General features: G+C 35.8%; 1 protein-coding gene across 3 annotated transcripts in view; it reads right to left on the reverse strand.

Annotated features, from left to right (window-relative positions):
- The window catches only part of LOC107089234, a 14088-nt gene extending 1382 nt beyond the window's left edge, over window positions 1–12706 (reverse strand). The window contains exons 1-4 of one of the 3 annotated variants that reach the window (XM_015381898.1): window positions 12053–12706; window positions 5798–5974; window positions 3342–3551; window positions 684–897 (exon numbers count right to left, since the gene is read on the reverse strand). In XM_015381898.1, the coding sequence (XP_015237384.1) occupies window positions 684–897; window positions 3342–3551; window positions 5798–5974; window positions 12053–12538 (1087 nt within the window). In that variant the 5' untranslated portion in view covers window positions 12539–12706. Of the gene's footprint in view, window positions 1–668; window positions 898–3341; window positions 3552–5797; window positions 5975–12052 lie in introns of all 3 variants that reach the window. The other 2 variants (XM_015381899.1, XM_015381900.1) reach the window with 2 other exon arrangements.
- Window positions 12707–14500: the final 1794 nt, after the last annotated feature.

Genomic DNA, 14500 nt, shown 5'->3' on the forward strand with positions numbered 1-14500 from the left:
TATATATATATATATATATATATATATATATATATATATATATAAAATTCTTTATATTCCTTGTATATGTATTGAAGATAATCTTTAATTATGCAACCACCATAGCCTAATTGCATATAATTTTGAATAGGTATGTTTCAGGAATATGTCCCTTCACAGAAATGTTATAATAACAAAATGATACATTTAAATAATTTTATGTCTCCTTTTATATGTTGCAACTTACAGCCATTAAAACAGGGATGGAATATTGATCAGGGGTTGTGCAAAGACAATGGACTTTTAAAATACTTTCCAGACTGTAAGTTGATGTCCTTTTAGGACTTTTTCCAGAACTGGAGCTTTCTAGAACATTCTAGACCCCCCGTGCAGTATCTTCCTATAAAACCCCTTGTTCCCACACAAAGCTATCTTGTACCGATTGGTCAAAGATGAGCAAAGGGGAGATGTGATAGTATTTATCCTTTTTTGTTACTTTGTCTATGCATACTATTTAACAAGCATTTATTTATTTGTGAATTTATTTTATATTATGCCAGATTTGATAATAAATACAATACAAATTCAGGAGTCTGACACATGCACAAACAGGCATAACAATGGCATAAAATGTGTGTTTCATTGAGATGGATGGGATGACCTAAAAAATATAGGTTGCATCCTCATACATTTTGGTTCTGTACCTGTGTCAAAGTTGAGGACACGTGCCGCCTCACCCTCCACAATGACAGCAACGTTTTCCCCCTCTATGTAGGCTGCACTGATGCGCCTGTGTGACAGCTGTATCTCAAAGAGCCGCCGGCTGCACTGCATGTGGTGGAGCGTCATGTCGCTGAGACGAGGTTCAATGTCTGTCTTGTAGGCATTGAAGGATTCATAAAAAATATTCTTCATGATCTGACCAACAAAAAAAAGGTTATAGTAAAATATGGTTAAACCTGTCATACACATTTGAATTTATATGTGATGACTACAAAGCAGAACCAGCCCAAAAGTGTACAAGGCCCCAAGCAGAATCTTACTTAACCAAATTACCACACAAACCCCTCTTTTATATTATCTACCGGTATATTATTATTTATATTCTTTATTATCAGGAAGTCCACAAACTGTAGTTCCCTGCCTTCAGCTGATCCAAAATGCTGTAGCCAGAGTTCTGATGAAAATTAAAAAGAGAGACCACATCTCTCTTTTTAATTTGGCTTCTCTTCATTGGCTTCCTGTTAAATCCAGAATAGAATTTAAAATCCTCCTTCTCACATATATTAACATTAAAGTTCCTTGAGATAACATGTGTTGTGAATTGGCGCTATAGAAATAAACTGAACTGAATTATATTGACAATGCTTTGTGTGTTTATTACCTCAGGGGTAAAGCCAGGAGTGATTGATGAAAATACAATTGCATAGTCTTATTTCAAGTGCATTTTATCTAATTATCTTATTCTAAGAGTAAAACTACTCATTCCATTGGTAAATAGTCCTATTTACCTACTAAAATTAAGGGTAAATTGATTTAAGACATTTTTACTCATTTAGATCTTGGAGGGTGATGCTAACCAGCACAGAGTGGCATGGGCGAGTTCTGCCCTCTCATAAAAAGGTAATTTCAGGCATTTGATGGTGTTTTATTATTTATTATTCTATGAAACATTAAACTTACATAATGCTTTTGTGTTGTGTGTTTAAAACAAGCACATTTATTTTTTATTTATTTATTTTTTTTTTTTACAATTTTAAGGAATCTTTTTCTCCCAATACCAACTGGGATCTTTTTTGTGGAATTCCAAAGATGAAAGTATAATTTAAAAAGCTCTATCACATTTCAGACTGTGTCTGTCAGTATTTAAGGTGAAATTCTTTAAAAATCACAGAACCTCAACAAAATGGCACATTTGCATGTTTGTAAATTTGTATGATAGAAATTAGCCTAAAATAACAATATAAAGTCATATTTATTGATTGGAAAGACAAGTTGTTTGCAACAAATAAATCTAAATCTGTAACATATGAAAAGATGATAGGAAATTTTCCAAAGAAAAATATACAAAAGCAAGTTTGCCTATCAATAAAAAAAGTATTTCAGGGATTTGAAAAAAATTTAACAAATGAGCATACCAAATATTTACTAAATGTATTTTCTTTTATTCATGTATTTCATTCTTATTATTTTTCTACAGTACTTTAAGTTCAAATATATACTGAGATGCTTTAGTTGGAAAAAAACAACAATAAGAGGAAGAAAACAATCTGAGTGGTCTGTGTTGCATTAATAAGTTGTTTTTTTTTTTTAAAAAAACCTTCCCAGCCAGCCTTTGTGTTTATCTCTTACCTATCTTTATCTTAGTATTTAAAATAGTTTGTTTGTACCAGTTTCTACAAAAATCTCAAAATAAACTTGCTGCAAATTCCATTTCAAAGATGTTTTTTACTGATTATCACACCAGTAAATTAAGTGGTGTAATATTATGAGAAAACGTGTAAAATTATTACTCATCTGCTTTTTTTCTGAAGTAAAAGCCTTTATTCTCTTGGCATCTTGGTTCTCATCATCATCAAACAGCCAAACCTCTTGCAGTTTAAGCAGTACTAAGACTTACTGCTAAACGGTTGATGGTGAGCAGGTAATCTGGTCACTCACCCTCATTTCTGCTTTTCTTTCTGAAGAAGAAAACTAAATATGAGCACTAACAACTGGCATTAAGAATAGATTCCACATCATCTGTAGAGTTTTGATTGAAAACTCTCTCCTCTTTATTTTCACTCTATTCAACTCGGCTCTTCTTCGACCCATACTTACAAAGCCAACTGTTACCAAGTAACAGTGCATTTGAATGGCCACCCACATAGCAACAAGAGCTCCGCAGTCAGTCTTGTAACTTACCTGTGTGAACCACAAATGCTCTGTGAGCCATGGCTGCAGGCTATGCACAATCCGAGGCACTTGACTTGAAAATCAAGTGACTGCAGATAAAAGCCCCACAGCAAACTAGAAGTATCAACTCTGGAGGTATGTTACTGAGCAGTGAAAGAAAACATAATAGACCCCTGCTTGTATTCATCCATGCAAAGCAGCAGGTTGAAGACGGCCCTTTTACATAGAGAGAAACATCTTAGGTATTCTTCTGTTCTTATTCATATATATGCAGGTTTTTGTGGTTCCTGAAATACATATTTTAGTATTTCTACAGGCCTAAATTCAAACAGAACTTAAGCTCAAAGTTACCTGAACCTTGATTGAAACACATGATAAAAAAAAAAACATAAGTGAAATAGGGACCATTTTGTAAATTCAATCTCTTAAATGAGGTCTTAAATCATTTAGAAGAGCAGAAGTCTTACAGAGGAGTTTGTAGTGTGTCGTAGGTATCGAACCATTTTGTTGTCAGAGGTGGGACAGGCCAGAGCCATGTAGCGGTTTCTGAAGGTACCGTATATCTTTAGGTGGAAACCAGACTTGGCTGCAGAGTTTCTCTGCTCTCTGAGGGCCTCCACTCCATAAGCAGACAGGTCAAAGTAGAGGCTGTGTGCACGAATCTCAGGCGTGGGCACCTGAGGGTAGTGATACAGGTTATAAATTAATATCATTCACATCCTATATTTCCAGCCCATAAACTGCATACCGAGCAAGACAGATACATGTGAAAATCATCACCTCTGTCTTCAGGCCTCCTGTCACTTTAGAGGAGATTAAAAATAGCTCAATTGTTATTCAGTAGATGAACCTTGTAGCTACCCATCATTTTCTCTCAAGAGAAAATTGATCAATTTTCTTTTTAGTGACATAAAACAGCAGGGAAGCATAAAATAGCTTTTAAAGCAGCAAGCAGAGACAGAGCGTGAGGAGAGAGAGACTGGTTGGCAATTGGGAATTGGACAGTAAGGAGTACCAGGTCATATCCTGCGAGGACAATTCAATCACTACAGGAAACAGCCAGAGAGAACAGTGGCCAATAAAAGGCAGCCACACAGCCACTAAAGGGGACGTGATATGAATGGTTATGGTTACATGAAAACAACAAGCCTTGTGCTTGTGCCTATGTGTTGGTCAGATTTAAGCCTGGAGCTTTTTACCTTAACCTGTTTATGTTTTTTAATTAAAACAACTATCCTCTCCTGCTGTCACTACATATGATCTATTTTTATCCCTAATATTAAAAAAGGCTTTCATTTACATTATTCAACTGATATGAATCACACAGTTATCAGGGATGAATAAAGTATTGCTTAATCTCCACAGACATGAGGTTTGGTTGCTGGACTGTCTTAGCCATAATTAATAACAGCCACAAATTTGAGAATTTCTGTGATGGACCAACATAAAGTAAGGAGCTGTTCCAAAGTGGAAGAAAAATAATGCAGGGATTTATCCATTTTAACAACTGAATAACCTATAAGTACTGCCTCTCTAACTGGCTAGTTAGTATTCTGATAAATTGAAATAAAACCAGCTGTAAATAAATACTATCAACAAGCAAAGTTGCCTACATAACTGTGTAAACTCTGAAGAAGCTGTAGAGATTCAAAGCTCAGGTGGAACAATGGGACAAGTCTAGCACTTCACAAATCATCTGTGTCTTTTATTTAGAGGGGTAAAGAACAACAGTTCATACTTTGTACCTACATACAAAACACTTCCTGAAAACATCACTCACATGGTGCAACATGGTGGTTGCAGCCTCAAACAGTGGGAATGCTTTCTTCAGCATGGACAAAGACCAGATTTTAGACTTCAGACTATGATATATGTTTACCTTCTAACAAACAAACATTCAGCTAGAACTACAATGGAATTTGGCCACGCAGCAAGATAGTTGATAGATTTATTTGGATTACATAACAACTTTACACCAAAAGATTTAACTTTCTTACAGTGAAAAATGTGAGGTAGAACTCAAAACATTAACCTTTTAATAGCTTCACTTTTTGGGATGTAAAGTAGCTCCCATAGCTGAGAATAAATAATATGGTCTTCCCTATTTTCTTTCAATCAATTTGCTCAGTGGATGCCTTTTTATGTTTGGTTTAGTTTGGTTGTTGTTTTTCTAGTCCTCAAAAAAACAAAACAGTTAAACATGTACATACACAGAGGCTCTCAGTCTATTGTGACTGAGCTTGATGTACTTTGTAAAAGAAAATAGCTAAAGATGTTTCCGGATGTATTTTGAAGCATTACAAATGCATGCAGGTTTCCACTTACAGTTGGATAGGTTATTTTCTTATTTTCTTCTTTGTAACAAGGCACAATTTGTACACAAACAAGAATATGATAATTATTGCCTGAGAAGTTGTTTTTGTCCTTTGAGCTGCTACCACATTCAGGGTTGCCACAGCATGTCATTACAACCTGCTCAGACCTGGCAAAGTTTTTATGCAAGATGCTTTCCCTGATGCAACTAGGACAGACCTAAATTACTTAACACTAATTATTGATTTAGAGCGCATCCAAAAAATTTATTTTGAATATGCATCTCATCTTATCTTTCTCATTATTATTATTTTTTTTAGATTTTTACAGCTTACAATAATCTCTCTTTTATTTTGAAAGTATTTTTGACTTTATATTCTGCATTCCTTTTTTTTCAAAGACAGTACCTATTTTTTTACACTATCTTTTAATATTAATAATATAATAAATGAATTAATAATAGCTTTATCGATGATGAGTTTCAACATTTACACGGATTTGTAAAAACTGACACATCTACATCAAGCCTGATGATCTGTAGTGAGCACCAAAGCATGGATGAATTGACGAATATCAACATAAAATAAAAAGTCAAAGGGTTGTTTCTGACCTGTCGCTGATCTAATCTCTCTATGGTAGCATTAGCTCCATATCCATGGCAGGACTCCACAATGTAGTCAGAGCTGATTCCTAAAACGGAGCAGGAGTCTCCACACGACCCATCAGCCACCACGATTACTCGAGGCCAGTCATTATGTGGAATTCGCTGCAGGAATTCTTCTGTGAACTAAAACATAAAAGGTAATTAGTTTATTAAAAGCTACGAAAGCATAATTTCCCCCCTTAAAGATGTAATCTCATTTTGCTCTTTTTCACATTTATGTATTTAAAATTATCAGCCGTATTCTAATATTAGAAAAAGATCATTTGGAACCCAACCAAACAAAAATTACCATTCTGAAATGATAATTTCATCCATCAAATGAAAAAAAAAAGAAGAAAAAAGTTATCCAAACAAAACTGGCTTATTGTCAAGCGTACAGTCAGTGGACAGTCACCTTTCAGTGTTGGTGACCTTAAGGCAGATCCTTATACCAAGCATGGATGTAGCACTAGTGAAAAAGTAAACTCCACTTTAACAAGAATAAAAAACTTCACCAAAACCTGGCTTCGTCTGAGTTGTATCTTTCTATGACTGATTAGGGAGTTAAGAATGCAGAGTGCACACAAAAAAATAACAAAGAAGGACTGAGTGCTCTCTATGTAAAAGAACAGTAAAAGCTTTTTTAGGTCTGTCAGGTGAAAAAAAAGCACTTAGAGCTAGTTAAAAACTCAGCCTATAGAGAGAGGGTTAAACAGTTACAGACAGCGCTAAGAGTGATCTGTAGAAAGAAATGAAGGATGTTGTTGGCAGCATGGCTAAGCAGTCTCTCTACAGCCCTAATATAACTACCGTGAAAAGCAGAAAAGAAAGAGAACATAAGATAAAGAGTTGAAAAAATGCTAATAAAATAAAATTGTAGAGCAGTGATGTACCAGACAGAGAGAAAGTGACCGGTGTGTCTTCCAGAAGCCAAAGCATATAAATAGCTCGTTTAGACAACTTAAATAAATAAAAAGTTAAGTTTTAAGGCCGGTTCTTAGAGTAGACTAGGTGTCCACCTCACGGACTTAAGCTTTAAAGGATATGGCTCTGAATTAAAACAAGAAACAGGGGAAATTAAAAATACAATAGATTCTTAAGAAGTTGATTTTGATAAGGCTCAACAGAAATTACATTTTCTTTATAGGATTTGAGTACTTAGATAAATGAAACTTAAATGATTATGAGTAAAAACATTTTTTAACAAACTCAAAGCCATATATCAAATCACAGTCTAGTGTATGAAGACAAAAATGTGTAGGTCTGTAGCTGTTTTGAGAAAAGTTTAACACATTTTATGGGCAACATTTAGGCATTCACTTTCAGTGTCTATAATATTGCTCAAATTTGCCACTGATCCATACTTAACATAAATAATTTAAGTCTGAGAAGTGATCTACAGATTTAGAGCAAAGACCTGGTGGATGGTACAAGACAACAAACAGAAGTAATTTTAATATTTTTTATTGAAATGATAAAAAAAAAAAATGTTAGCTATTCAAAAAATGTTTCATCTATTTATTGACCTGGATTATATCGGCAGATTAATAAAGAAATGGTTACTACTCATCCTACCCTTTATTTAAAAAAAAACATTTGAATTATTGCAAGGAGTTAAAATAATTATAACATAATCTACTGCTTAAAGCCAGGTTTCTGTGAGACAAAATAAAGCAGTCTCATTAAAGAAAGAAAAGTCATCAACCAACAAAGTATTTAAAGAGGGAACTCATGTTCAACATACACCAGATAAAGAGCGTCATACCATTAGTCAAACATGGTGATGGATGATTGTTTAGTGCTGCTTTGTTGTTTTAGAAGGTGAGTGACTTGCTGTAACTGATAGAGCTTTGAATTGTTCTCTCCGGAGGTAAACTCTGAAAGTTAATGTTTGTCTTTTTTGTTTTAACCTTTAACCTTAAACTCAATGGTACTTTAATTATTCAGGAGGCAAAGAACACCATCAAAGTACCGACTGAATGGCTTTAAAAAAAATTTTTGGGGTGGCCTAGCTTACCTCACAAGCAAGATGAATTGTCGCAAGACTTGTGAATTCACAAACTCAGGAAACTTACCTCAGATAAATACTGTTTATATTTAAAAACTACACGTACAGTATCATCTGGTTTATGTCAGGTTATGGCCTAGCCAATCTCTGGACAATTATCTGACAGAGATACTGATCTTAAACATGCATCTAATACTTTTCTTTTAAATCCAGTGTTGTTTACTTAAAAAAAGGAGAAAAATTGGCAATATTTTCATACAAGAATATAAGACAAAAGTAAACATAAAGGCTTGATTGCCATTGTTACCTCTGAGGGTGGAAAATACTGTTATTAGCTTTAGGGGACAATTACATTATATATAAAATAATAAGTTGAAAACTGATTTTTTTATTTACTTCGTTTGTTTTACCAAAATTTGTTTGATAATAATTAACATTTCACTGTGACAAAGAAGACAAAATATGATTAAAAAGAACTAGTAATCCCAAGGTGCTAGATGATATCAGCTGTCTGTGGATAAAAGAAACCACACTGAGAAAAATTAGATTATACATTAAGGCTAATTATGCCAAAATTACACATGAAGAACTACTATATTACTTACTAAATATATTATGTTATTTTCTTTTTTATTAATTACAGGTTGGATTTATACTTTGTCAGGTGTTTTGTTTACATTTTCCCTCCCTAAACCTTGTGTAACGGATATGACTTCTCTTCTTCCATTATCACTTTATCTGCAGGAGGAAAAAGGTGGATCTTAATTTAATATATCAGAGTAAGCTATTTATATGAGATATATTAGTTAAGCCTGTCCTAAAAACAGAACATCCTTCAGACAGAGAGATTTATTACTTTCTCTGGTAAATGTTCCTAACCATTCACAAGGTTCTTGCCTGTTTTAAGGAGCAAAAGAGGTGGCCGATTCAAGTTGGACTACAGCCAGGCAGGCTAGGAGAGAGAATAAAAAGGTTGTGGAGGGCCTTCAATAGCCTACATCGAAAGAGATCTATGTATAATCTATTTAAGACCACATTCTAGAGGTAATTTAAAAAGACCGCCCTTTGTACTCTTGGACCTTTGAAGAATTGGCTGGCTGAGAGGGTAAAAGTATCTGTCATCAAACGCACTGTCTCTTCTAATCAAAACAAACTTGCTATGTTGCAGTGGCTTTGAAAGAAGCACATAGCTGTGACCAAAAGCCCCACTGACCGTATCTTCTATCTTCCAAAGTTTAGACATCCCTGTCTTAAGCTCCATCTACTTTCCCATTAACTTTGAGCAGCTTTTCATTGAATAAGGCTGCCACATGGAGATTATGTGTTCAGAGTGAAGTGCAGGTTGATGTAGAGTTAGTTCTTCAGTAAACAAGGAGTTTTAGATGTTGGCCAAAAAGTTATATCTTAGTCTGGAACAGGTTAGTCTTTAACATGTCTGACATGACTTCCAAACTTTGAACAGAGCAATTGAGTTTTAAACCAAAGCTTTCTTCTTACCACTGTTGTGCCATATGCCATGATCATGGTTTTTGGACATTGGGGAACCAGTGTCCATATTTCATCTTGACAGGATGACCAGAGAAGAGGACCCAGATTTGGTGTATAACAGCTGGGAAACCTATTGACTAAAGGTTATTGGTTGTTGATTAAGCAAATCATTTTATAAAACATTATTTGGCCTAAATAATGTTTTATTCACCTCATGGATTTACATTGTGAAGTGGTCTGAAAACATTCCAATTTATCTAGATTAGTGAAAAGCTAATTTGATCATATTCCAAATTCTTCCAGATAAAATTTGGTTTTCAGACTAAAAATCCATCTTAAAGCTGAATGATTTTTGTTAATTAACTTTGTTAATTAACTCTTATATATTAAACAGAAGTTGTGGTGAATGTATTCCATGTATGTGCAGAATTAACTGTTTGACCATGATTAGTGCTCAAATCACTCTTTCATTTATTGATCTAACACACAGCTAGTAGGGCGTGTGTCATAAACAGTATATAACAGCCGAAATAATATCTGATTAAATAAGATATTTTCCACCCCTACCGGGGAGGGCAATAAACATCTTAAAGTATCAGAAATATAAATTCCCAGCTGGCTGGGAATTGAATTGAACTTAATATCCCAACATTAATTGGCGTCCTACCTGGATGGGCATTGATTTTAATATAACCATACCACTATATAACAAAGTCCTTATTTATGGAAAGCATGGCCAATATCTGTCCAACTCATTCAACCACCTGAGCAGCTCTGTAGCTCCTCCACAGCTACCATGCGACCATTGCTTTCCTGGTCTGGTCAGTCAGTATAGGTTAATGGACACGCTTTGTGGGTTGGTTTTCTTTAATGAACTCTGGGCTATGTTAAAAACATGTGTTATAATTTTGGAACAAATTATCTGGTGTTATTCTCATGTTGCAGCTTTTTAGGTTTTTCCAACAAACCTCTAAAATGTTTGTAGATTATCTGTTTTTTTTGTACTTGGATTGTCTTTCAAAGGACCAATCTGTAACAATTGGCAAACCTCGGAAGGCAATTAGTTGCACTTGATATATTTTAGGTATATCAGAATGAGATGGGCTAAATAGAAATTATCACCACTCTGATTTGAATTATTTGAAAACATCTCATTATTATATTTTGACTTCACAATTAAGCACCTTCTGCTGCTGATTGGTTGGTGAATAAATTTCAAAAACTTTTATTGTTTTAATTCTTTATGTTAAAAATCAAGAGATATGAATACTTTTATAGCCACAAGAGTGTAGTTTTTTTTTTTTAAAACCATAACAAAAAACAGTCACCATCAGTGTGTTAGTTTGTGCATGAATGGGTGAATGACTGTATGTAGTGTAAAGTGCTTTGGACAAGTCTCCTGACTTGAAAAAGCATTATATAAGTACAGGCAATTTTACCATTTATACTATATTGAAACCTGCTTCAGAGTAAACATGTTGTAAAATCAGGAGCCATAACAGAGAGGGCTATTTGGATTGGGTCTACACAAGGAAATAATCCTCTGCTGATAAATAAATCAATTGAAATCAAAATAGGATTATATCCACTGTTTTGATGCTGTAACATGTTAAGGTAGGGATTTGTTTACACTAATTCTGTCAGTCACTTGCAAGTGACCTAAAAACTGTTGGAAAGAGTTGCGTTTAGGTCAGTTTATATAACAAGCGACTTCAGTAGAATGGATTATTTCAGTTTAGGATTAGATTAAATTTGCTGGGGGACTTGTATGCAAGGAAAATATTTAGTCAGGTACTTATTTGTTCCATGTGAATTTATGAAATTGATAATTAGGATGAAAAAGTTTAAGTTGACAACTTGGAAGCAACTACAAAAGGAGTTTTTTAAAGGAAAATTTGCCATAGCAGTAGTGGGGTTTAAGCCAATATCAGCTCCAGATCCTGAATATACGATTCCAATTATAGTGAGAGCCCTTCACAAAGGAGAATCTCTGAAGTTTTGATACATCTAATTGGCCACCAACAGAGTAAACCCAGATTTCATTAGTTAATTTTTCCAACAGGTCGACTTTGGTGAGTATAACATATGCTAACACTCCTAAATCAAACGAACAAACATACTTGGCCACTAAAATTGATGGGAACAATTTATTTAGATTTCATTTGGGGGAGCTTTTCAATCAGTACATCTCTGCACTGACTGAACATGAAATTATGCACTTTTTCACAGTTTGAGATGCAATTATGATAATTTAGAAAATTGTAATTAATAATATACCTATTTTTTTTATAATAAATGTTGTTTGCACACAAAAATAATCATGACAAAACACTGAAGCAAACAAAACCCCAGAAAAATAAATAGACTCTAGATGTAGATGAACTAAGTTCAGCTGAATATAAATTGAAATTCTTACAGTAACAAAGAAACTCCCTTTGCTTTAAGCATTTTGGTAGTTTTGCAGGCTGATCCAACTTTATAACAATGGCATATTTTTATGACCAATATCCGCCTTAACATTTCCTTCCGACCTCCCCAGAGAATGAGTCACAGTAAACAACTTTGGTTATTTTTGTATTCTAATTAATTTTTTTTTTTATTTTGGACAAAAAAAAACTAATAGTCTAGTTGGAATTTTAAACATTAGTTAACATTATATCTAATAACTACAACTTATTTTAGTTACAATGAATTGTACAAAGACAAACTTTTAAAAAGAAAGTCACCTTAGTTCCCAGCTGTACTTTGACCTCCACCTTCTGCTTCTTCTGCTCCAGGATGCTTAGCAGATACTCCTGAAACACGCCTATTCTGGTGAAGAAGTGCTCATTGTGCCAACAGCCCTCCATGTTATCAAAGTCCACCCCGAGTCCCAGTAGAAACTTAACACTGCGAGGATCCAGGGCGATCTGCTGGGGCCGGCAGAGCAGCGCGGTCCGGTACCTCTCGTCCAGCACGGTCAGTTTCAGCACCTTCCCGGAGCGGACAGCGACCAGCGCCGCTGTCAGCCCCACGGGACCAGAGCCCACGACGAGCACCGAAATCCTGGCGCGCCATTGCCTGAACCCGTCCAAGCTGACTTTCACCACCACGTACAGGGCCACTACCACTAAAGTACTGAGAGCTGTGTCGAAGGCGAGAGCTCCGTACTTTTCCTCAGCGGTTTCTCCGATGCCACCAACTCCGCTGTTTTCAGACTGCAACCCATCCATACCGCGGAGAGGAAGGGATGGGTGCCAAGAGGATTCCAGGTATTTTTAGATGACTAACCAGTCGTCCACATTAAAGCATTCATTGCATTGCATGGAGATGACTTCGCACCCATTAACACGCTCCTCAAGCAGAGCGTCCTCTAGCTCCGCTCTGTGCAGCATGACCTCCTCAGTCTGCCTCCCTCTCTCTCTCTCTCTCTCTCTCTCCCTCCCAGGCAGGAAGGTTTGTGTCCAGGGAGAGTCAGCAGGGGGGAAAAAATCCCTTTTTTTCGTGACAGCGTCGCGACTTTAGGAAGAGAGTTTAAACCGTGACGTAGGCAGGATTTTTTCTCTGTTGAAAACTATTGATTTACTGTTCCTGAAGTAAGAGAAGAGAGGAAAACTAAGGAATTCCCTTCCTGTGGACCTGAAGTAAAAATGCCTTAAATGCCTTAAATACACATCAATGAGAAAATAGTGAATTGTTAAAAAAAAAAAAAAAAAACAATACAACATTTAATGTTAGTCATTTAGGTTAACATTTGCAGTTATGCAAAAACTCATAAGATCCAGTAGTATGGCTCAAGTCCTTTTAACCTCTTTTCAACATACTTTCAATGTTTTATCTTTAGTAGTTGAATGTAACTTTTTCTTGTTCTCATAATGTATAAGATTATGAAGACTGATGTTGTTTTAGTTATAATGACTCTTTTTTTAGGCCATCCAAAACCTTTTATTCTTTTTGAAATTTAAGTCATTCTTTTATAGATTTTTACATGCAGGCTTGGACTCACTGGTCATCTTTCCTTGTGTTAGTCTATAAATCACTGAATGGATCAGCACCTCAACAATAGTTTTTTTTTTAGCATATCAATCTTCCAGACCACTGAGGTTTTCTAGTTCAGGAACAAGAACCAAACGAGAAGCAGTATTTAGTTCCTATATTCCACTTATCTGGAACAAGCTTCCAGACTTTTACAGTCTGGAAGTCTTTTTAGAATTGCGTTCGACTGTTGAAGTCAAACTGTTAATTGAACTATTACTGAAGGTAGTGGTCCAGCAGTTTTGTTTGTTTTACAACCTGCTTTTATCATGCTTTCATCTTTATTTGCGTTTATTCTGCTTTCATTTTCTTGCGTATTCTGTCCTGTCCACCCCATACAATCAGTAAGAATCCAACTACTAGCATGGCCAAGACCAAAGAGCTGTCCAAAGACACTAGAGACAAAATTATACGCCTCCACAAGGCTGGAAAGGGCTACAGGGAAATTGCCAAGCAGCTTGGTGAAAATGTTCCACTGTCAAATATGACTGTCAATCTCCCTCTGACTGAGGCTCAATGCAAGATCTTACCTCGTGGGGTCCCAATGACCTGAAGAAGAAAGGTGAAAACTCAGCCCGGAACTACATGGGAGGAGCATGTCAATGACCTGAAAAGAGCTGGGACCACCGTTTCTAAGGTTACTTTTGTAAGGAGTCATGGGAGAAAGTCATGTGGTCAGATGAAACCAAAATAGATCTTTTTGGTCATAATTCCACTAACCGTGCTTAGAGAAAGAAGACTGATGAGTACCATCCCAAGAACATCATCCCTACTGTAAAGCATGGGGGTGGTAGCATCATGCTTTGGGAGTGTTTTTCTGCACATAGGAAAGGGTAACTGCACTGTATTAAGGAGAGGGGATTTTTGGGGAACAACCACCTTCCCTCAGTGGGAGCATTGAAGATAGGTCAAGGCTGGGTTTTCCAACATGACAGTGACCTGCAGCACACAGCCAGGATATCTTAGGAGTGGCTCTGGAAGAAGCATATCAAGGTTCTGGCGTGGCCTAGACAGCCTCCAGAGCTAAACCCAATAGAGAATCTTTGAAGGGGGCTCAAACTCTGTGTTTCTCAGAGACAGCCAAGAAATCTGACTGATCTATAGAAGATCTGTGTGGAGGAGTGGGCCAATATCCCTCCATGCTGTGAGTGCAAACCTTT

Source organism: Cyprinodon variegatus, unplaced genomic scaffold (genome assembly GCF_000732505.1).
Source record: "Cyprinodon variegatus isolate N-32 unplaced genomic scaffold, C_variegatus-1.0 Scaffold244, whole genome shotgun sequence".
NCBI classification, from domain to species: domain Eukaryota; kingdom Metazoa; phylum Chordata; class Actinopteri; order Cyprinodontiformes; family Cyprinodontidae; genus Cyprinodon; species Cyprinodon variegatus.